The following is a 24,056-nucleotide window of genomic DNA, read 5'->3' as shown; positions in this document are numbered from 1 at the left end:
TTCAGGAACAAATATAAAGGACACATGGACAAGCAGATAAAACCAAGGGGTGGTGGACTCAAGGGAGGGAGGTGGGTATGGCTGGGGTAAGGGGGAGTAGTAGGGGGAAAATGCAGACAACTGTACTTGAATAATGATAAAATTAAAATAAGTATTCTCCATAGAATTATTTTTTTTCACAGAAGTGGAATTATACTGTGCCTATAATTTGTTAACTTATTTTAAAAAAATCTAGTGTATAATGGACATGTTTTCATATCAACACCAATGGTAGATATATTATAATCTTTCTATCAGCCAGATGTGGGAGTTTAGTGCTGCAGATACAATAGTTAAGTAGCCAAGAGCTAGAAGCAACCCAATTGCCCATCAGTAAATGAATGGATCCAAAAACTCTGGTACATTTACACAGTGAAATTCTATGCAGCAGAAAGAAAGAAGGAGCTCCTACCCTTTGTAACAGCATGGATGCAAGTGGAGAGCATTATGCTAAGTGAAATAAGCCAGGTGGTGAAAGACAAATACTATGTGATCTCACCATTAACAGGAACCTAATCAACAAAATGAACAAACAAGCAAAGTATAGCCAAAGACATCAAAATTGAGAACAGGCTGACAGTGATGTATTCCGCTCAGGAGGGGATAATGGGGGAAAGGATGAAAGGTTTACAGGACCAATTACAAAGGACATACGGGCAACAACAAGGAGGGGGATGGAAACAGACATGGGGGAACAAAAAGAAGAGAGCCATAGTCTCATCCTTCCTAGAGCTTCCATTTCAATAGGAGAAACAGGCATTAAACATGTAATTACACAGCTAAATCTAACTACATTTGTAGTAATTGCTATAAAAGAACTCTGTGGGGTACTGTGGGACTATGCAACATGAAAACCTGTTCTGAAGGGTCAAGGGCTTTTTTGAGAGAGCTGTTTGTTCAAAGACGTAAAGAGAGGTAGAAATTAGCTAGAGGAGGAATATTAGAAGGAGTGGAACCACACATGCAAAGGCCCTGAGGTGACTAAGAGCTTGCTACCTTTAAAGAACTGAGGTTTGCCTTGTTTATTTTATTGCATTCCATTGAAAAGGTATACAATCACTTATTTGTTCATTCCTCTGTTGATGAAAATTTAGTTTATCTCTACTTTTTACCTATTCTAAATAATACTGCAGTGAACCTCTTCATATATATAACTTACCAACTTTTTCAAATTCTGTCCTTAATATCATGAGCTCCCATTAGTTGGTAAAAATTTGCCCCTGCTTTGTACATTTTGTTTTGGCTGTAAATATCATGTGCTTTGTATTGTTTTTTAATCATTTTACTATATGAAATTTGAGATGTAGATAATTGAAAAAGCAGTAAGTCCTATTTATGGAAACTTGAAATGCATACTTACATTACACCGGCCGTACCTACTGCAAAGTTCTGCCTAACTGTATTGCATGCAAATACCCAAACTGAAAGAGAAAGGACAAGAGGCCATCTTAGGCTACCACAGTGTTCTATTTTGGGTTCTTTTTCTTTTTTTACTCTTGTTCAAAGTGTTCTACTTTGTAAGCAAATACATCTTTAGTGTTTTGTTGTTCTTGTTAAAGTGTGTTTTTAAGGATGACTCTCTAGCAGGGGTGTCAAACTCATTTTCACCAGGGGCCACAGGCAGTTGCCTTCAAAGAGCTGAATGTAATTTCAGCTTCTTAACAGTTAAGGAGTAGTTGCATTTATACAGCCCTAAAATTATTTCGGCTGATGTAGCCTCCAGTGAAAATGAATTTGACACTCCTGCTCTAAAGGAATCTTCTCAAAGTGATTCTCACTGCAGGTTTATAGCTTCATCCCAAACCCCCTAATTCAGATGATCTGGGGATGGGGTCTAGATATCTGTACTTTAAACACTCCCCTCCCACCTGCTCCTTGCCAACTGATCATCATTCACCATTGAAAACCAATGCTCTAGAGTATACAATATTATATATTGGAAGAAGTGCCTATATTACCTTTGTAGCCATATTGATTTGAATATACACTGTGTGCGGGAAATAGGTTTACACTTGTCAGTACACAAAACACAGTTTATTATTGTATTATTTATTATTGTATTATTTTCCATATGAACAACTATAAATCTACTTTTTCCCCACTCTGTATTCTATACAATAAGGGATTTAGGAACTCAAAAGACCTACTACTTACATTAAAAAGGGTTAATTCAAAATAATATGCTTTTCCTGGCTGGTATAGCTCAGTGGATTGAGCACAGGCTGCAAACCAAAGGATCACCAGTTTGATTCCCAGTCAGGGCACATACCTGGGTTGTGAGCCAAGTCTTCAGGGTGGGGTGGGTGAGAGGCAACCACACATTGATGTTTCTCTCACTCTCTTTCTTCTTCCCTTCCCCTCTCTCTAAAAATGAATAAATAAAATCTTTAAAAAATAATATGCTTTCCAGTCAGGGCACATGCCAGGGTTGCAGGCAGGTTCCCTGCAGGCCAGTTCCCAGCAGGGGACGCACGAAAGTCATACATTGATGTTTCTCTCCCTCTCTCCTTCCCTTCCCCTCTAAAGGTAAATAAATAAAATCTTTAAAAAAATAATATGCTTTACCAGTCATAATGAGATTATCAGTGAATTGTTGAACTTATATGCTTAGTTGAATTAATAAGAAATAATTTTGTTTGGTTTTTTTGTGTGTGTATTTTTTGTAAGGACTCAACTAAAGAAGTTCCTAGGAAAATCAGTGAAGAGAGCAAAGCACCTTGCTGAGGAATATGGTGAACGTGCTGTAAATAAAGTTAAAAGTGTTAGAGATGAAGGTAAGTGAAAAAGAACATTTCAGTCGAATATTTGGTTGGTCATCATCGAAATTTAGCCTGTAGTTTATAAGAAGCATTCATTCTATTTTATCAAAAGTAATAAACCTTTATACATATCTTAGCATTTCAGTAAATTATGTTACTCTCACTAACACATAATTTTATAAGTGGGAAGAAAATGAATTTACATATCTTAAACATGAATTTGTACATACTTTGTGACTGTGGCAACCTAGAAGAGTTGACTGTTCAATACAATAATCAGTTGTAAATTAGTTATATATGGCTATTTGGTTCTTATAAATGTTTTCAAAATTAGGTAAGTTTTCCAACTTTGCAAAGATCTTAACTTTCTATGCTCTTGTTATAATTGTACTCATTGGTTTTATTTAATAGACACTTACATAATATTCTATGCCAGACACTGTTCTGAGCACTTTCACTTGTGTTAACTCATTTATGAGGTAAGCACCCTATTATCCCCATTTTATAGATGAGAATTACCAAAGCACAGAAAGGTCAGGTACCTTGCCTGTGGTCACAAGGATAATAAATGAGACAAAGCTGAACTTGGACTCAGACCTGGCACTTGGCTCCATGCTCTTAGTTAATATGCTATTTAGTAATAGATTTTGCTTCTCCATGTAATGAATTTTCTTGGTAAGGAGTGGATATAAAAATATCATAGTAAATATATATACATTAGCTAGTAATGATCTCTTGCATTTCTATTTAGTGTTTCATACTGATCAAGATGATCCTTCATCAAGTGATGATGAAGGAATGCCATACACAAGACCAGTTAAATTCAAAGCAGCACATGGTTTCAAAGGACCTTATGATTTTGATCAGATAAAAGTGGTGCAAGATCTTAGTGGCGAACATATGGTAAGCAACTGTTTTATTTTCCAGTATTGATTCTGGTATTTTGTAAATATTTTATTTATTTATTTTTAGAATGAGGGGAAGAGAAGGTGAAAGAGAGGGAGAGAAACATCAATGTGAGAAACATCAATCCATTGCCTCTCATTCACATCCCAACCTGACCAAACCCGCAGCCTAGGCCAGGCATATGCCCTGACCAGGAATTGAACGAGTGACCTTTCGCTTTCGAGACAGTACCCATCCAACGAGCCACACTAGTCAGGCCATTATCGATTCTGTTTTTATTGAGAGATATACTTTGGCTTCTATAAAGAAGATCTGTATGTAGGTAATTTTGCTAGCTTTACTAAAGAAGAATAAATTGATCTTAATACAATTTAATGAATAGATAATACAGAGACTCTCTCTGAATTGTTCAGGAAGTGAATTACTGAACTAAGTAAACACTAGTCCTATCTCATTAAGAAAGTTATGTAAAAGTACCAAATTTTAAAACAGTTAATTAGAGAGTGATCTATCACTTTGAAAAATGTTTCAAGTGTCCTGACTACTGTGGCTCACTGGGTTGGGCATCATCCCACAAACCAAAAGGTCATCAGTCCAATTCCCAATCAGGGCACATGCCTGGGTTGTGGGCTAGGTCCCCGATTGGGGGGCAGGGGAGAGGCAAACACACATTGATGTTTCTTTTCCCCTCTCTCTCCTTCCCCTCAATCTAGAAATAAATAAATAAAATCTTTTTTAAAAGACAATGTAGAAGATAAAATATCTAACAACATATTTAATAAGAAAAATGCAAGATCTGGATGAAAAAATTAAATACTTCTGGACACCATAAGAATGTTTAAAGTGTTTCCCATTATATTTTAAATAATTTACACTACTGTTTCAAAAGCTCAATATATATTTTGTAAAATGACAGCTAAAACAAGGATAAGAGGTAGTGGTACAAGTTCCCTGTCAGAGTTAAAATGTACCCAAGTAGATATAATACCACAAATTATATTACCCCTGGAAATGCTAGGAATATAGGGGAAGAAGTAATAAACTCAAGACTGGATAAATGACACTGGGCAAGCATTTATCTATTTAGATTTTAAATCTAAAAGTTGGCCTGACTAGAAGGAAGCAACCACAAACATATCAGATGGCAGCCAGGTTGGAATTTAAACTTTGATGTTTATAATGTAGATATAAAATGTTTGACTTGATTATAGTAACTCCCTTAAGGCACCTGATGAATTTCTTTGTACTGTATGGATTCTCTTTCATTATTTGCATTTTTAAGTAAAATCGCCTTATATTAGTCTCTAAATGACAAATTTCTTAATACTCTTGAATTTTGTGGAAATGAATGTTATTCCATTAAATGAGCTGTTGCCTCTAACTTGGATAATCTTTGTCATCTGCATATATGTGTGGTTTAATAGTAGTTGTGACAATATTTGTTATAGTAGGATTTGGCCTTTCCAATTTAAGGGTTTGCTTTCTTTTTTTTAATATATTTTATTGATGATGCCATTACAGTTGTCCCATTTCCCCCCTTCGTTCACCTCCACCCTGTACACCACCCCACCCACATTCCCCCACTTAAGTTCATGTCCATATGTCGTAAGATCTTTAGCTTTTTTACATTTCCCACACTACTCTTGCCCTCCCCCTGTCTATTTTCTCCCCACGGTCTATGCTACTTATTCTCTGTACCTTCTCCCCCCTTCTCCTCCTCCCACTCCCCTGTTGCTAACCCTTCATGTGATCTCTCCATTTCTGTGGCTCCTCTCCTGATCTAACTGTCCTCTTAGTTTGCTTTTGTTTCAGGTGTGCTTCTTAATAACTGTGAGTTTGCTGTCTTTTCACTGCTCATATTTTTATCTTCTTTTTCTTAGATAAGTTCCTTTAACATTTCATGTAATAAGGGCTTAGTGATGATGAATTCCTTGAACTTGAACTTGACCTTATCTGAGAAGCACTTTATCTGCCCTTCCATTCTAAGTGAAAGCTTTGCTGGATAGAGCAATCTTGGATGTAGGTCCTTGCCTTTCATGACTTGGAATACTTCTTTCCAGCCCCTTCTTGCCTGTAAGGTCTCTTTTGAGAAATCAGCTGACAGTCTGATGGGAACTCCTTTGTAGGTGACTGTTCCCTTATCTCTTGCTGCTTCTAGGATTCTCTCCTTCATTTTAATCTTGGCTAATGTAATTATGATGTGCCTTGGTGTTTTCCTGCTTGGGTCCAACTTCTTTGGTACTCTCTGAGCTTCCTGGACTTCCTGGAAATCTATTTCCTTTGCCAGATTGGGGAAGTTCTACTTTATTATTTGTTCAAATAAGTTTTCCACTCGTGGCTCTTCTTCTTCCCCTTCTGGTACCCCTATAATTTGGATGTTGGAACATTTAAAGATGTTCTGGAGGTTCCTAAGCCTCTCCTCATTTTTTTGAATTCTTGTTTCTTCATTCTTTTCTGTTTGGTTGTTTCTTCCTTCTGGTCCACTCCATTTATTTGAGTCCCAGTTTCCTTCCCATCACCATTGGTTCCCTGTGCATTTTGCTTCATTTCACTTAGTGTAGCCTTCTTTTTTCATCTAATTTGTGACCAAAATCAACCAGTTCTGTGAGCATCCTGATCACCAGTGTTTTGAACGGTGCATCCAGTAGGTTGGCTATCTCCTGGTCGCTTAGAAGTATTGTCTCTGGGGCTTTGATCTGTTCTTCTGTTTGAGCCTCTTTTTTAAAAATTTTTTTTTGGTCTGGTTGTACCTGTTACATAGTGAGGGGTGGAGCCTTAGATGTTCACCAGGGTGGGGTGACCCAGTTGCTGGGTTGTGATGCTGTATATGGGAGCGGGGTCAGAAAGGGACCAATGTCGCTCGCTCTGCTCTCTCTCGGATTTCAGCCCCTTCTGCCACTTCCCACAAGCAAATTGGGCCCTTCTGGTTCTGTTTCCCAGATGGGTGGGCTTGTGTACATTCTAGAACCCTGTGGGTTTCTCCTACGAACTCTCCTGTGAAGCTGGGAGTCTCTCCCAGCACCTTTTCAGTCGGTGCTTTTAGGCTTTATTTCCGGTCGCTGGGGCCCTGGGTTGCGCAGTCTGTCTCACTGCTCATTTTTGCCTAGTTTATCTGCACCCGAATATGTGGCTGCAGTCAGCCAACCACTTTTCCCGCTCTGCTTGTTTCCTCCCCACACCTGGGGTCTGCTAGCCCCATACCGCCTGCACACCCTGGTCTAGCAGCCACCACCTTTTCTTGCTCAGACCCCTCCCCGGACCCCTCTCCATGGGCCACTGACTCTGCCCCTCCCCTCTTACCGTCCAGTTGAATGGTTGTTGGACTTCCATACAGTTCAAATTTCTGCCTGCTCTGGTTGTGTTTTTCTTTCTAAATCTTTGTTGTCCTTTGTGGTTGTATGAGGAGGCACAGTGTTTCCACCTATGCCTCTGTCTTGGCCAGAAGTCCCACATTCTTTTTTTTTTTTTGAGATGTTATTTAGAGAGCAGGAAAAAGAGGAAGGAAAAGAGGGAGGGAAACATCACTGTGAGAGAGAAACATTGATCATTTGCCTCTCATACATGCCCCACCTGGGGTCCCCAGGCCAGGCATGTGCCCTGACCGGGAATCAAACCAGCGACATTTCACTTTGCAGGGCAATGTGTAACCAACTGAGCCACACCAGTCAGGACAAGGGTTCACATTCTTTAACCCTTCCCCAACATGCACATATACACACAGACAAACTTCCCCACTGTTTTCAGTGTCTGTGTGGGAATTCTAGTCATATACTGGGAAACCTTGTTTCTTGGGAGAAAAACAGGAGACCACAGTATTCCAACACTTCTTCAAATGCCCAATACTAAGAGGATAACTGCTAAGGTGGGGCATATTCTTCCCTCAGCCCTGGTCAGGAGTTGTTGGTGCTATGCTAAAGGCTCTGCCTCTTCCTATCCTGCTCCCAAGTTCAGCTGATAAACTGAGATCCCCAACTAGGATTTGTGCTTTACCTTGAGGGTTTCCAGCCACCTCAGAAACACTATTTTCATTAACATATGGACAAGATTTGAGATCTTGAAACTCTTACTTTAAATTATGGCAAACTGCAAGTATGTTGTCTCGCCTTTTTTTAAAAAATATTTTATTATTTATTTATCTTTAGAGGGGAAGGGGGGGAAGGAGAGAGGGAGAGAAACATCAATGTATGGTTGCCTTTTGTGCCTCCCCTGCTGGGAACTGGCCTGTAGGGAACTGGCCTGCAACCCAGGCATGTGCCCTGACTGGGAATCGAACCGCGATCATGTGGTTCGCAGGCCTGCGCTCAATCCACTGAGCTACACCAGCCAGGGCTGTCTCACCTTTTTTTGAAGAGACCCTTTTTATGGTGTTGTTCCTCCATCAAACTGTTGGCTTTAAATGGTGTTAGTAATGTAAGCATTATTATCTTAGTATGTATAATTTGACATGTTTTTTTTTTAATTTTTGACGTAATGTCTCAGTGTTTAAAATAATAACTTTGGACCTTCCTTTATTTTCATAGGGAGCTGTTTGGACCATGAAATTTTCTCATTGTGGCAGATTACTTGCCTCAGCTGGACAAGACAATGTAGTGAGAATATGGGCTTTAAAAAATGCTTTTGACTACTTCAACAATATGCGAATGAAATACAATACTGAAGGTAGTTCTCATTTATTTGTGGTCTTTAAAAATCCAAAGACACCTGGCATTTTGACATTTTAGGCATGGTAATGCCTCTTAACTGGCAATCATTTGCAGCAACCACTACTTTCTATAGCCACAGACCTAGAAGTAAAACAGAAGTCAACAGCAAAAAGCATCTAAACTCAGTGAAAAAAGCTACCACAGAGCTTTTAACTTTCAGATGTAGTACAGAGTTAATTTCATCAACTATTGAGAACTAAGTTATTTGGTTTCCTTTGGCAATCTTCAGTTCCATTCTGGGATAAAGTGAAATTCTGATTGATCTAGAGCAGGGGCGTCAAACCTATTTTCACTGGGGGGGCCACACTGGCCTCATGGTTGCCTTCAAACAGCCGAATATGATTTTAGGACTGAATAAAGGTACCTACTCCTTAACAGTTAAGCGACAGCTCGATGTGGCTGCTGGGTAGAAACAAGGTGCCTGGCTGGATAAAACAAGGCCGAGGGCTGGATTTGGCCCATGGGCCTTGTATTTGCTACCTGTGATCTAGAGAAAGAATTAGGATAATGTATACATCCAATAAATAAAGAATGATTAAGGAAACATAGCATGGAAAGCAAATGTGATCTGTCAGTTCATCAAAGGATATGTGGGAAAAGGTTAAATGGAAAAGAAACCTGAGAACATGGCCTACGTATACAATTACTTACAATTGTGTAAAATAATTATGTATCATGGTAACTTATCAAGAAAAGTATGTCATAGAATTTATGTAAATAGGAGTTTAAGTTTTGGAGATTCTTTTCTCACAGTTATTTAATTGCAATAAATTTTCTCCACAAACCCCTCCCTCCCTGTCCCAACACATCCAAAGCTGGAAGACAAGAAGCTAAGGGATGGGAGAAAGTAGAATAGAGCTGGCCATGGGCAGGAGTATAGAGTATAGTCAAAGCAGCAATTTGAGGAACATAGAAATCTAGGAAGGTCCACTGAACTAGAACTAGCAAGCAAGGCCCTATATACTTTAAGAGCCCTGTGTGTATTGCTAGCATTATGTTGTGCCATTTTGTTGTAATACGTAATCGAAGGTGATAATGAGTTGACAATATAGTAAACAAAGTTTACATTTCTTTTATGCCCTAAATGGAGCAAAAAGACTATTTTCAGTGGCCCTTGAGACTTACCACAGCCTAGACTCTTCCTGATCCTTAATTGTTCATCTTGCTACTTGTTAGGATTGACAAGAATGTATTCACTATGAATAATGAAAGTGTAACAGTATTGGGTTGGCCAAAAAGTTTGTTTGTTTTTTTCCATAAGATGGCTCTAGTAGCACTTCACTTAGTTGTCTTTAATTTCATTCTAAAACAGTTTTGTTAAGATTGCATTGTGTGACAACTGTCATATCAGTGTGCATCTAAAAACAACTTATCAAAATTGATGAATTTTTGTTTAGCCATTTTAATATTGAAGATGGAAGAAAATAAGCAACATTTTCAGCATATTATGCTTTATTATTTCAAGAAAGATAAAAACACAACTGAAAAAGAGATTTGTGTGGTATATGGAAAAGGAACCATGACTGATCAAACATGTCAGAAGTGGTTTGTGAAGTTTCCTGCTGGAGATTTCTTGCTGGACAATGCTCCACGGTCAGGTAGTCCAGTTGAAGTTGATAGTGATCCAATCAAGACATTAATTGAGAGCAATCAATGTTATACTATGCAGGAGATAGCTGATATATTCAAAATATCCAAATCAATAAAGTTATTGGTGAAAATGAAAAATGTATCTTATTTTATGGAAGAAACTAAACAGACTTTTTGTCCAACCCAGTACTTTATTAAAAGTGGGAAAATGGCTAAGTCATTTTATAAAAGATTTTGTATAAAAATGATTAAAACAAATATTTTGATGCCTAAAGAGTTAATGCTTTGCATGTATTTTTCTAGAAGGTTACATCCTATGACTATTAATTAGGTGTTCCTGTGTCATTGTTTCTGATTGGGTGTGTGTATGTGTATGTGTACATGCCTTTTTACAGTTATGTTGTTTTGCAGGACGTGTGTCCCCATCACCTTCTCAGGAAAGCCTAAATTCATCAAAATCTGATACAGATACTGGGGTATGTGTGTTATTTTATAGTCACTGTTGTTAAATACTATGATTTGTTTACTAAAAGCACCTTATTGTTTTCTTTCTTTTGGAGTTTTTTTTAAGTACCTTATTGTTTATGAGACATTACAGTTGCATGAAAACACTTAATTAAAATTAAGATGTGTTAGGAGAGTTTCTTTTAGGAATTGGTAAATTAAAAAAACAGTGTGATGCTTAAAAGTCAGACAGTGAATATTACTCAAAGTCCCTAACTACTCATGTAAACTTAAATGAAACAAAATCCCCTCTCCTCAAATCCATGTTAAATACTTTTAAGAAATAATAATGGATACCTGAATAAGAGGTAATTAAGGATACTGAAATATTTTAATTTTTCCATCGTGGCTTGACAAATGCTCTATCACAGTTTTAGGTAGTTTAAAATATCTAAATGATTTTCATATAGTCTCAGAGCTGGAGGATTAGATATAACCAATTTTAAACCTAAAAAGTAGAATATATAATATCCTAAGTTCTCCCCTCTGCTTATGTATTGACCTAGACAAGTGTGATATGAACAAAGAGAACCCATGTCCACCTGCTCAACAGTCTTTTCCTAGGATTTCATTGGCTCTAGTGTATTTGACATGAATTTTTCCATACTCTAAACATACTCCTCTCAGCTTCCCATGGTTCTGGGTTCTGTTTTTTCTTGTTCTCTTTCTAGATCCCTACTACCTCTTCCACCCCCTTAAATGTTGCTATTTCTCAGGGTCCTGTTCTTGGCCATTCTCAGTTGACTTACTCACTTAGCTTTAGCCCTGAACTGGCTTTAGCTCCATAATTCTCATTTCCTTTCAGTAGCATTATATTTTTCGAACAAGAATGAGATCTTTTTGTGCATGTTACCCTTTCACATAAAACTGTGTGTGATCTCTCCACCTATACTGATCTCTCCACCTTCTTCAAGCACATCAATTAATAGGTCTCAAGCAACTCATGTTTTCTGAGTGCCTGGTCCATATGCCAGACACTACTAGATTCTACAAAGTTAAAAGAAACATATTCTATGGCCTCGGGGACTGTGCTGACCACTAAAATAGACTTATCCTCAGTTACTCAGTTACAATAATGGATGGTAATATGCCACAGAGGGTACTTCACAAGTAGCCTTGTGAATCAGAGTGTCAGTACAAGCTCCCTGGAGGCTTTACTTTACTGTTTGAACTAGGTATTAATTGTAATATATGACAGAAGGAAGGGAGGAAGGGGCATTTCAGAGAAGATAGCAAGTGCAAAGGCGTGGAGGCTGGAAGAGTATGGCTTGTTAAAAGCACTACAAGCAATTCCACATGGCAGAAGCAAAGTGTACATGGTGAGAGTTGTAGGAGAGGTAGGCAGAATTGGGGTTTTAAATGGTCTTTTGCATTAAGCCATGACATTTGAACTGTATTCTGCAAGCTACTGGGGGAGAAGGCACTTTGAGGGCTTTTGATCAGGATCTTAATTAAAATGTGCAGACTTTTGTTTTAGAAAGAGCATTCTTGTAGCACTGTAAAGAATAGATTGGATGACCCTGGCAGGAGTGGCTTGGTTAGTTGGAGCATCATTTCATGATCAAAAGGTTGAGGGTTCAGTTCCCAGTCAGGGCACATACTTAGGCTGAGGGTTCAGTCTCTGCTCAAGGCACGTACAGTCCACAGTCTGGGTGTGTGGGAGGTAGCCAATTGATGTTTTTTCTCCCTTTCTCTCTAGGAGCAAAAAAAAAAAAACGTTTTCAGGTGAGGACTTAAATTTTAAAAAAAAAGAATAAATTGGTTGGGGGCTGCAGTGTAGAGACAGGGAGACCACGTAAGAGGCTATTAACTCAGCAGAGAAATGAGTACTTTATGATACATTATGATAGCAGTGGGTCTAGAATCCATAAAGATGAGCTGCATTCAAGAGAAGTGAAAAAAATGGAATCTCTAGGACTTGGAGACTGACTGACTAGCTAGTAAATGAATAGGCTAGAAAGATTCCCAGGCTTGTGTAACTGGAGAGATGTTAATAATCTTTGATCGATACATTTTTTTTTTATCTATACACAACCCTGTTTCTCTCTTTTGAACCATCTTTAATAGCATTGGCATCCATAAGGTACCTTTTTAACTCAGTCAAAAACGCTATTAATTTTCCTTCCTTACTCACATATCACATTAGTTACAAATTCCCATCCACTCTACTTCAACCTACAAATGCCCACGGAATCTGTCCCCTCACCTCCCATTGTCATTCATATCATCTCGGCCTTTGACACTCCTGACACTCCTCTGACACTCATTAAATGTTTGCTGTAGCCTCCTAATCAGTTTTTCTTTCTCGGGTCTCTACCCAATTCATTTTCTACACTGCCACTGGCAATTTTTTTTAATACAGTAATGACTGCTGTTTTTTTGTGGCTTAAAATCTTCAGATGGTTCCTTGAAACCTACAGAATAATATCCTTCCTGATACTGCTTCATCTTACCTTTTTAACTCAGTTCTAATTCCCTAGTGCCTGCGCATCCTGTTTGCTTTACTGGATGTAGGTGTGTATCCTAAACACTCACATTCGTGTCTATGTCTGTGTTTGATTCGTGGGAAATGCCCTTCCTGTCCCCTTTGCTCATAGGGCAAAGCCCTAGTCATCCCTCAAGATTTAGCTCAAATATGTTATCTCTCTTTTTATTTTTCCTGAATCAAGCAGGCAGAATTGATCCTCATTTGTGTTCTAACAGTACATCATATGTACTTTGACGTTGCTATCACCATGTCTTTCTTGGCAGCGTGTCTCACTGGCTGTGCTCTAGGCTAATTTAAGGCAGAGAACTGTACTTCATAGTTCTTAGTATACTCGGAACCTAACCCCATGTCTAAATGTGATAGTCTTGAGTCAGTGTTGAATTCTTGCTTCTCGGCCCTTACTCCTATTCCCCTTATCTGGATTCCTGCAGTCTCCTTTCTATTCCAAGCTTGCCCAGTTTTCAAGGCCTACTGCCTCCAGAAAATCTTCACTGACTAATGTAGTAGATGGAGACATTTTTAACTGCTTTGCTTTAGGGGAAAGCGTTTGCTCTTATTAGTTTAATTCACCAGAAAGTTTCTAGGCATTGGTTACTATTAAAAACAGGGACTATTTGTACTATCTTGTTTTATGCTTATTTCAACAATCCTACTTACCAACTTTTAATTACTTCAACCCATGCACCCCCAAACCCTACGTAATTCCCCATTTGTTTGAGTACAAAGCCTTTTAAATGAGGAGCATAGTAGTTTTTTGACACAAAATGTAGTGACCCCCCTGGAGTACTATTGTTTTGTTTTGTTTTGTTTTGTTTTCTGGAGTAGTTGAGTACCATTTTCTATCTGTTGTTTTCAGGAAAAGATTGCCTGGGGTTTCTTTTACTTATGTAATTCTATTGGGAGAGTTAAAAGAGGCCTCTATTCTATTTCATATGCCTTTGGAGTTCAGTATCCGTTGTTATCTTTGAACCTAGTGCTAGCTGTAGTGAAGCACAGTAAGCACAATGAAGTTTATTTTCCTGATGATGTTCTTTTTTCTCGTGATAGTGATATGTTATATCTCTTTGGAACTACATTTTCACTCTTGTCTTCTTAGCATCCATGTAAAACTGTTATATAGTAAGGCCTACAGCGTGATGCACACCAGATTCACCACCTACTCATTGGTCACACCAAGCCTAGGATTCTGGCTGTTACACTCTCTGTTTTTGTTGATCTTCAAAAGTAGCTCAGTAAACATAAGGTAGAAAAGACAAGTGACACACATAGTTTGCTCCATTATGCTAGAGACTTGTAAAATTTCTTCTTGACACTAGAGGTTGTAAGTATGCAATTTACCTAAAATAAATGCTTTTATTGAGTAAATCTATGTTTGGTGGGCTTGATTAGTGGAATATCAATATGGGTATTATAGCATTTAACTGGTGCTTAGAACATTTGAGAATAGATTGTAGAGGAGGAAAAAAAATCTCTGTACCCTCTTAGTTTCTGCAGCTGGGATCTACAAAATAACCTAACAAAGGACAGATTATGAGGAGAAATGGACCCTGGCCGGGTTGCTCAGTTAGAGCACTGTCCCAATATGCCAAGGTTGCCTTTTCGACCCCCGGTCAAGGCACATAGAGGAATCAACCAATGAATACATAAATAAGCGAAACAACAAATCAATTTCTCTCTCTCTCAAATCAATAAATAAAAATTCAATTTTTTAAAGAGGCAAAATGATATGTATGTTGAGGTCTTTACAGAAAAATACAGCACCCTGGCTGGTGTGGCTCAGTAGATTGGACACTGGCCTGCAAACCAAAGGGTTGCCAGTTCGATTCCCAGTCAGGGCACATGCCCGAGTTGCAGGCCAGGTCCCCAGTAGGGAGTGCATGAGAGGCAACCACACACTGATGTTTCTCTCCTTTCTCCCTCCCTTCCCCTCTCTAAAAATAAATAAGTAAAATCTTTTTAATAAAAAAAACATAGGGATAGTTCCAAAGAAATGGCTAAACCCAGAGGGTTAATATCATTTTAACAAAGAGCAATAAGTCTGTGTTGATGGAAAAGACAAGAAGAGGATTTAGGCTTTTAGGGGTGGTAAGTTGTAGGAAGGTAAATGTATTAGATGAAATTAATGTAAGATAAGGGTTATTTAGTAAAGTACTGTGAGTTATCTCCAGAGATAAGATTCATTCTCCCCTTCCTGGTAAAGGAGAGGTGAGAGGAAGATACCTTCACAAAGGGAATTTTTTGTTCTGCTTTCAGGTAGAAAGGGGGAGGGTAGAGACTTTCTTGTGTCTATTTCTTCTAAGTTGCCTTCAGCTCAAAATAATTCTTATGCAAAGGGAAACATACTTGGATGTGACATAGTCTGATCCCCTTCAAGATCAGTAGAATCAACCCTGGCTGGTGTATCTCAAAGGATTGCCGGTTTGTTTCCCAGTCAGGGCACATGCCTGGGTTGCAGGCCAGGTCCCCAGTAGGGGACCCATGAGAGGCAACCACACATTGATGTTTCTCTCCCACTCTTTCTCCTTCCATTCCCCTCTGTCTAAAAATAAATGAAATCTTAAAAAATGAGATCAGTAGAATCAAAAGCTTGGAGAAGGGGGTTAACTGTAAAGGAATGAGAAGTACTTTTTGTGAAATTCTACATATGCAACATTTTACTTAAAATATGCATTGGTTTATACTTGGTTTAGTCAACAGTGTGTTAGGCACTGAAAATATAAAGATGCAGTGGACAATCCATGCCAAGGACCTATATGCACGGGGGAAGACAGGTATCAACAATGTTAATATATCTCCAAAACAGAATTCAGCACAATACATATAATTTTCCCAAGAAAGCCACTCCTTTGACAGTGTACTCGATGTCAGTTCACTGTTTAATAATACCTCCTGAGGTAGGAACTGTGATCACGTTTTACTCTCTTCCCTCCCTTCAGTGTTTGCTCATTTACCACATCTTGCCCAAATGTCTTTGGAATCTGGCCATTCCTTTCATTTCCACTGCTATAATCCTGGCTTTATCTCTTACCTGGACCATGAGAGCTCTTTCCCAGATTCCAGTCTTTCATCCACAATGCCAGCAGAATTACTTTCCTGTAAAACAAATCTGATCATGTTACTCCTATTTAATCACTCCTTTTGGCACTCTTTTTTCCTCTAGAATCAAGGCCAAATTCCTTAGCTTGACTCAGCCTTTATAGAGATCAGTCCGACCTCAGTTCATTTTATTTCCCACCCTTCCCTCTCACAGACCTTATCTTCTGAGCCACTTGGTTATTCATCGTTGCCCTTTTGTGGATTCCGTGTATTTACATTTGCTATTCTCCTTTACCTCATAAATTTATTTCAGAGTCAGGTCTACTCCCGGAAGCATTACTTGCTTCACTTAATGCATAATTATTCATATGGGTACTTCGCCCATATTTCTGTTAAATGCACTTATTCTACTGTATCAATGTATATAGCAACAGCTAATATTTTGTTTGTGCCCTTACTGTGTGCCAGGTACTTTGCTAATAAAGTACACTTGATGTCTCATCTCATAGACCTGATACTGTTGTGAAATACTCTAAGAACTCTGTTCTATAGATGAAGAATAGAAGGCTTAGGAGATAATAAGTAACTCACCAATTCATGCAGTTGATAGATACAGTGTCGGAATTAGAACCCAGCTCTGATCTGTTTCTAGACCTCATGCTCTTACCCATTATGCTCCACTAGTTGGCATCTTAAGGCCTGGCACTGTCTTCATTTAATCTACAGGTATTTATTGAGTGCCTATTATGTATTAATCACTGCTCTAGGAATTAGGGATATAGTAAACAAAAAAGACACAAATATCTATTGTGAGGAAATTCAAATTTCTAGTAGTGGGAGACAGAGAAATAAGTGAATTTTGTAGTATATTAGAAGGTGATAAATTTTATGAGTAAAAGAAAGCAGATAAAATGGAGTGACCAGGAGTAAATAAGGTGGGCAAGCAAAGCTTCACCAAGAGTTTGTCATTTGAGCAAAATCTGAAGGAGGTGAGGAAGGGATCATATGGCTATATTTGTAGAAGAAAATTCCGGGTAGAGTGAGCAGCAACCAAAACTGCTACAATGCAGGAGTTCTGTTATGTTACAGAAACAGCATCCAGGCTTGGGTAGCTGGAGCCAGTGAGTGATGGGGAGAATAATAGAAAATAAAGTCACAAAGATGTAGATGGGGCAGTCATAGCGTATGGGCCATTGCAAGGACATTGGCTATTGTTTTGAGAAAGATAGAAGCTAATAGAGGGTTTTTGAACAGAGAGTGACATAAATCTGACATGTTAAAAAGCTTATGTCATTTATTTGGTATGCCAAGTAACTAATACAGTATCTGGTAAGTGCTACTAAATATCAAAAAGGCTTACAAGTTTTCATAGCAGTCCCAGTTTAAAATTATATTTTTAGATAATCAGGGTATTTGAATATGGGTTAGATATTAGATCGGGGCTGTCAAACTTGTTTTCACCAGGGGCCACATCATCCTCGCAGTTGCCTTCAAAGGGCGGAATGTAATTTCAACTCCTGAACAGTTAAAGAGAAGTTACATTTATACCGTCCTAAAATTATTTTGGACCTTTGGAGGCAACCGTGAGGCTGACGTGTCCCCCGGTGAAAATGAGTTTGACACCCCTGTTATTATATGATACAAATTGTGTTTTTTAGGTGTGGTGATGGCTTTGTAGTTATGTTTAAAAGAGGGCTTGTTAGTTAGAGATGCACATAGAGTATTTACTGATATGCTCCAGCAAAAGTAAGCAAATACATAAAAGTGGGAGGATTGATAAAACAAGATGAGTGAAAATCATGACTGTTAAAGCAGGCAATGGATGCATGGGGTTCATTATACTATTTACTATATTCTATTTCCATATATGTTTGAAATGTTCATAATAAAGTTTTACATATTATATCTATATATGAAAATATTTATGTAGACATAAATATCTCTAGATACAGAGATCTATTTAAAGAGATATATAAATTAAAGTATATTTTATTTACTTAATATACTTTAAGTAAATTCTATTAATATACTTAGTAATTCTATTTTTAATAATTCTACCTTTAAAAAAATTATAAAGAAGTAATCAGATATGCCCAAAAATGTAGGTAGTAGGATTTTCATCTCAATGTTCTCACAAGAGCAAAAATTTGAACAAGCTAAATTTTTAACTGTTGGAAAATAAAAACTATGTAATAGTCCATACAGTAGAATATTATTCCATTCTTAAATTTTTCTCAAAGACTACTTAATGACATTAAAAATACTCAAAATAAAATGTAATGTGAAAAAAGCAGAATGAAAATCGGATACAATATTATCCCAATTTTGACTAAAATGTCTAAATACTTATAGATAAAAAACATAAAGGGTTCACTCTAAATTATTACTAGTAGTTATCTGTAAGAGGTAGGATTTTGTCATTTTTTGACTATACATCTATATTTCTTGAAAAATTTTAAATAAACTTACCTGCTTTTATTAAAACAAATAACAGATGATACTATAAAAGTCTCAAGTTTAAACCTTTTGACCTGGTAATAGCCCTTATATTAGAATTTTTTTAAAGATTTTATTTATTTATTTTTAGAGGGGAAGGGAAGGAGAGAGGGAGATAAATATCAATGTATGGTTGCCTCTCGTGTGTCCCCTGCTGGGAACTGGCCTGCAACCCAGGCATATGCTCTGACTGGGAATCAAACTGGTGACCCTTTGGTTCACAGTCCCGCGCTCAATCCACTGAGCTACATCAGCCAGGAGAATTTTTTTTTTAATAAAATAGGGCTGAAGATTCAGGTTCCAGATTGTTCGTTGAATTGCCATTTATATTAGAAAAAATGGAAATGCCTGAATGAGCAAGATATTGGAGAATGACTAAATTATGCAGCATTCATATGCAGCTCATAAATGTTTTCAAAGAGTGGAGTACAGAAAACAGTCATGACGTGATGAAAAGGAAGGTACTGAGTCATGTATATAATATGATTTCAGTTATGTTTTTTTAAAAGGAAGATTGAAGATCAAAATGTTAGCAGATTATGGGTAGTATTGATTTTAATCATCCTACTTTCTGGGGGAGTTTGAATTATCTACACTGAACATGTATTACTTTATAATCAGAAAAACATTAAAGCCCTGGCTGGTGAGCTCAGTGGATTGAGCACAGGCCTGCAAACCAGAGAATCGCGGTTCGATTCCCAGTCAGGGCACATGCCTGTGTTGCAGGCCAGTTCCCAGCAGGGGACACATAAGAGGCAACCATACATTGATATTTCTCTCCCTCTCTCCTTCCCTTCCCCTCTAAAGATAAATAAAAATCTTTAAAAATACTTTAAAAAACATTAAGTATTTTTTAAAGGGGAGAGTATGAGGAGAAGAAAATGGATATTTAAGGAGGAAGAGATCTGGAGTCACTGCTAGAGGAAATATGTTAAGGAGTTAATTAAATGTAAACAATTATTTAAGACAAGGTGGAATTGGATGTAATGGGAAAAGCCTGCCTAGTTTATATGTTTCAGCAGTGCCCCTGGGGTTGGCAGCAAAATTAGGGGAGGTAGCTATAGTCATCTAGGATTAGTAGTACTTGGCAAAAGGTCAGGGCATTTGTGCGCCTGGTCTATCTCCACAGAAGCTGTGAAGATATTTTTATTAGCTGTAAAATTCTAGACCAATAAAATTGGTAGCTTTTAATCTAGCCCCATGCCCACTGTTCTAGTTTAAACCCTCATTATTCTTACTTAAACTTATGGCTCTTCCTGCTTCCATTCTCTCTCTCTAGATGGTCTTTTACAGTATTGCCCAGCGTTCTCTTCCTAAAGCACCAGTCAGATCATGTAATTTTTTATTTTCAGAAACTCGTCTTGACTCTCCATTGCATTGGAGAATGTTTCAACTTTTAAGCCACAAATTCAAGACTCTTTATGATCAGGTCTCAAAGTACCCTTTTACTTTAATCCCCATATACTATTTTCTCCATCCTCATCATCCTACCTACCCTTAAGGCTTAGCTAACACTCTATATTTTTGCTTATGCTAGTATCCTCTATAACATTTCAGGAACAGTCTCTGAACTTGAAGTCGAATGGCTTGTATTTCTGCTTTGGTTCTGCTGTTTGCAGGTGGCTATGTGACGTTGATCTGTTATTTTAACCTCTTGGAGACCTAATTTTTTTCTTCATCTCTGTATCTTCATAATGCTAATACCTACCTCTCAGACCTGTTAGGATTCATTGAGATAATGACTACAGAAGCATGTTGTAAACTAAATGCACAGCACACAAGAATGGCATTATTTTTCACCTACCTCTGTCAGGATGCTTTCGACTTCCATTAACAGAAATCCAACTGAAAATGCCTTAAACAATGAGGAAGCAAGTCTGGAGGTAAGGCCGTTCCAGGGGTGGCTAATTGAGCAGCTCAGTAGTATCAGCAGGGACACAGGGTCCTACCATCTTCCTGCTTTGCTATTCTTGATCTGTTGTTCTCTTGGGATGGTTTCCCTCATGGTCCCTCTGATGTTCCCTACCACCCATAGGTGTCACCTGCAGATAACAATGTTGGGAAGCAGGAAAGCGGAAAGACTCTTCTAGTATGCCCTTTTAAGAACAAGGAAATCGTTTTAGAGCCTCCCCCTACTGCCTCCTACAATAAACCTTCCCTCATGTCTAATAGATCAAAATTGTACCATGTGCCCATTTCTAAACCAGTTATCACTGAAAAAGGGAATGAGCTCATTTTGATTAGCCTATCACCCTGTGGTGCTGGCTCTGTTAGGGAGGGAGAAGATTGTGTTAGCACAATGTCTTCAGTTCATTATCTTGGTTTGTTATTTATTAGGTCAAGGAGGTGAAGAGGTGATAATAGCAATTTCAGTATAAAGGGGAGTTGGCTTTTGGTGGATCAAGGTTTCAATCAAGCACCATGCAAAATGATGGGAGAACAGATAGGGTGGGAAGTGCATAAAGTCTTTGTTTCACTAGTTTTCAGATTTGTCTTTGTCTACATAGGTATGCAGTGGAGCTGATGAAGACCCCGATGATAAAAATGCACCATTTCGACAACGGCCATTTTGCAAATATAAAGGACATACTGCTGATCTCCTTGATCTTTCATGGTCTAAAGTAGGAAATTTTTATTTGTGTATTAATTCTGTGTTACTATACTTTAGGATAAAAACATTTTTGATTTGTATAACTGTCATGCTGTCAAGTGTTTGAATGTTCATATATACACTGTGTGCAGTTTGTACAAATTAATCAAAATTTTAAAAAGATATCACATTAGGCTCATAAGAAAATGTTTATATTACTTAACAGCTTCTATCTGTATCTATTTATGTACTAGACCTTTTGCCTCTTTTATAATTTTGCAAAGTATCCTAAGCAAAATGGATCTGACTTCATCTACAAAGGTGAAGTCTGATCTTACCTAATCAAGACTGCTTTGGGGCTAATCTGCTACATTAGTGAGATTATAAATTTAGGTTTAACGTTCATATTCTGTGAATCAATGATAAACCTTAATTTTGTGATTTTTCCCCTTAGAAAAAAATTATTTCAGAAGTAGAAGGTCTGTTTGACCACTGATCAAATATTTGCACAATTTTGTGAAATTTTAAAGAGATTTTGAATTTGTCTGAAGGTCTTTAAAGCAGGAAGCACTTTTTGAATTTTTGCATGACATCATACACTTTCTTTATATTGAAATTTGTCAATAATCAGAATCTAAAATATATAAAGAATTTGATGGGGGGGAGTAGTATTTAAAAACCTGAAGTTGAGAAAAGTCAACTGAGTTAACAAAATACTATGAGGGATACTGGCGATGCCCATTATATAATAACCATGTCAGGAGAACCTCATGTGCCACAAAGGTACCATTTGTATAAATTGGCAAGTCCAGATTTCCCTGAGCTTCAGCTTCGAACCACTCAATTTATGAATTGCTGTTCCCGTCATGCTTATTTAGATGTCTAGGTGCTTTTCATAGCACATCAGTCATGACTTTCTCTAACCTGAAAGAAACTTGGATCTTACTTTGTACTCTGGTTTTCAACTGAGCCCTAATTGTATCTTTGTACTCCTCCACTTGGCATGAAATCTGACTGAGTTGTCAGAAGATAGAAATGTAATCCTTAATCTGATCATTTTATTCATCTGGAGCAGTTAGTGCAAAGCACACATTTGGGAGCCTTGCACTAATTTTATTTTACTTTATTTGTTATTGTTGTTCAAGTACAGTTTTCTGCCTTTTCTTCTCATCCCTCCCCACCATCCCTGCCCTCCCTACCTCCCTTCCCCATTTCCACCCCTTGTTGTTGTCCATACGTCCTTTATTTATTTTTTTTAAGATTTTATTTTATTTTATTGTTTTTATACAGAACGGAAGGGAAGGAGAAAGAGAGAGAAAGAAACATCAATGTGTGGTTGCCTTTCATATGGCCCTCACTGGGGACCTGGCCTGCACCCAGGCATGTGCCCTGATTGGGAATTGAACTACCAACCCTTTGGTTCGCAGCCCACACTCAGTCAACTGCACTGTACCAGCCAGGGCCCATATGTCCTTTATAATTGTTCATGTAAACCCTTCACCTTTTTCCCCCATTATCCCCTCCCCTCTCCCTTCTGATCACTGTCATCCTGTTCTCAATTTCAGTGTCTTTGGCTATATTTTGCTTGCCTCTTCGTTTTGTTGATTAGGTTCCTTTTTATGGTGAAATCATATGGTATTTGTCTTTTACCATCTGGCTTATTTCACTCAGCATAATGCTCTCCAGTTCCATCCATGCTGTTGCAAAGGGTAGGAGCTCCTTCTTTCTTTCTGCTGCATAGAATTCTATTGTGTAGATGTACTATAGTTTCTTGATCCATTCATTTACTGATGGGCACTTGGGTTTCTTCCAGCACTTGGCTATTGTAAATTGTGCTGCTATGAACATTGGGGTGCATAGGCTCTTTCGAATTGGTGTTTCAGGTTCTTAGGATATAATTTCAGCAGTGGAATTGCCGGGTCAAAAGGCAGTTCCATTTTTAGTTTTCTGAGGAAGTTCCATACTGTTTTCCACAGTGGCTGTACCAGTCTGCATTCCCACCAACACTGCACTAGGGTTCCCTTTTCTCCACATCCTCACCAACACTTGTTGTTTGTTGCTTTGTTTGTGATGGCCATTCTCACTGATGTGAAGTGGTATCTCATTGTGGTTTTAATTTGTATCTCTCTGATGGCTAGCGATACTGAGCATCTTTTGATATGTCTCTGGACCCTCTGTATGTCCTCCTTGGGGAAGTGTCCATTCAAGTCCTTTGCCCATTTTTTAATTGAGTTGCTTGTCTTCTTAAAGTGGAATCATGTGAGTTCTTTATATATTGTGGAGATCAAGCACTTGTCCGAGGTGTCATTGACAAATATGTTTTCCCATACAGTAGGTTCTTTTTTCATTTTAATGCTGTTTTCTTTAGCCAAGCAGTAGCTTTTTATTTTGATGAGATCTTATTTGTTTATTCTTTCCTTTATGCCCCTTGCTCTAGGGGACATATCAGTGAAAATATTGCTGCATGGAATATCTGAGATTTTCCTGCCTGTGTTCTCCTCTAGGATTTTAATGGTGTCACAACTTATATTTAAATCTTTTATCCACCTTGAATTTACTTTTGTGTATGGTATAAGTTGGTGCTCGAGTTTCACTTTTTTGCATGTAGCGGTCCAGCTCCCCCAACATCATTTGTTGAAGAGGCTATCTTTGCTCCATTTTGTGCTACTGCCCCCTTTGTCAAATATTAATTGACCATACAGACTCAAGTTTATTTCTGGGCTCTCTATTCTGTTCCATTGGTCTGTGTGTCTGTTCTTATGCCAGTACCAGGCTGTTTAGATTACAGTGGCCTTGTATTACAGTTTGATATCAGGTACTGTGATTCCTCCTACTTTGCTCTTCTTTCTCAAAATTGCAGCAGCTATTCAGGGTCGTTTATGGTTCCATATGAATGTTGAAGTGTTTGTCCTATGTCTGTGAAGTATGTCATTGGTACTTTAATA

The 24,056-nt window shown here is 38.0% G+C and overlaps 1 protein-coding gene across 1 annotated transcript in view; it reads left to right on the top strand.

Annotated features, from left to right (window-relative positions):
• The window catches only part of WDR44 (WD repeat domain 44), a 91,154-nt gene that overhangs the window by 52,531 nt on the left and 14,567 nt on the right, over positions 1 to 24,056 (top strand). The window contains exons 9-13 of the mRNA XM_037146002.2: positions 2,707 to 2,813; positions 3,550 to 3,701; positions 8,225 to 8,363; positions 10,409 to 10,473; positions 21,029 to 21,142. Coding sequence (XP_037001897.2) covers positions 2,707 to 2,813; positions 3,550 to 3,701; positions 8,225 to 8,363; positions 10,409 to 10,473; positions 21,029 to 21,142 — 577 coding nt within the window. The remainder of the gene's footprint in view (positions 1 to 2,706; positions 2,814 to 3,549; positions 3,702 to 8,224; positions 8,364 to 10,408; positions 10,474 to 21,028; positions 21,143 to 24,056) is intronic.

Source organism: Artibeus jamaicensis, unplaced genomic scaffold (assembly GCF_021234435.1).
Source record: "Artibeus jamaicensis isolate MK-2021 breed Jamaican fruit bat unplaced genomic scaffold, CSHL_Jam_final scaffold_378, whole genome shotgun sequence".
Classification (NCBI taxonomy): domain Eukaryota; kingdom Metazoa; phylum Chordata; class Mammalia; order Chiroptera; family Phyllostomidae; genus Artibeus; species Artibeus jamaicensis.
This window is presented reverse-complemented; position numbering and strand designations above follow the sequence as displayed.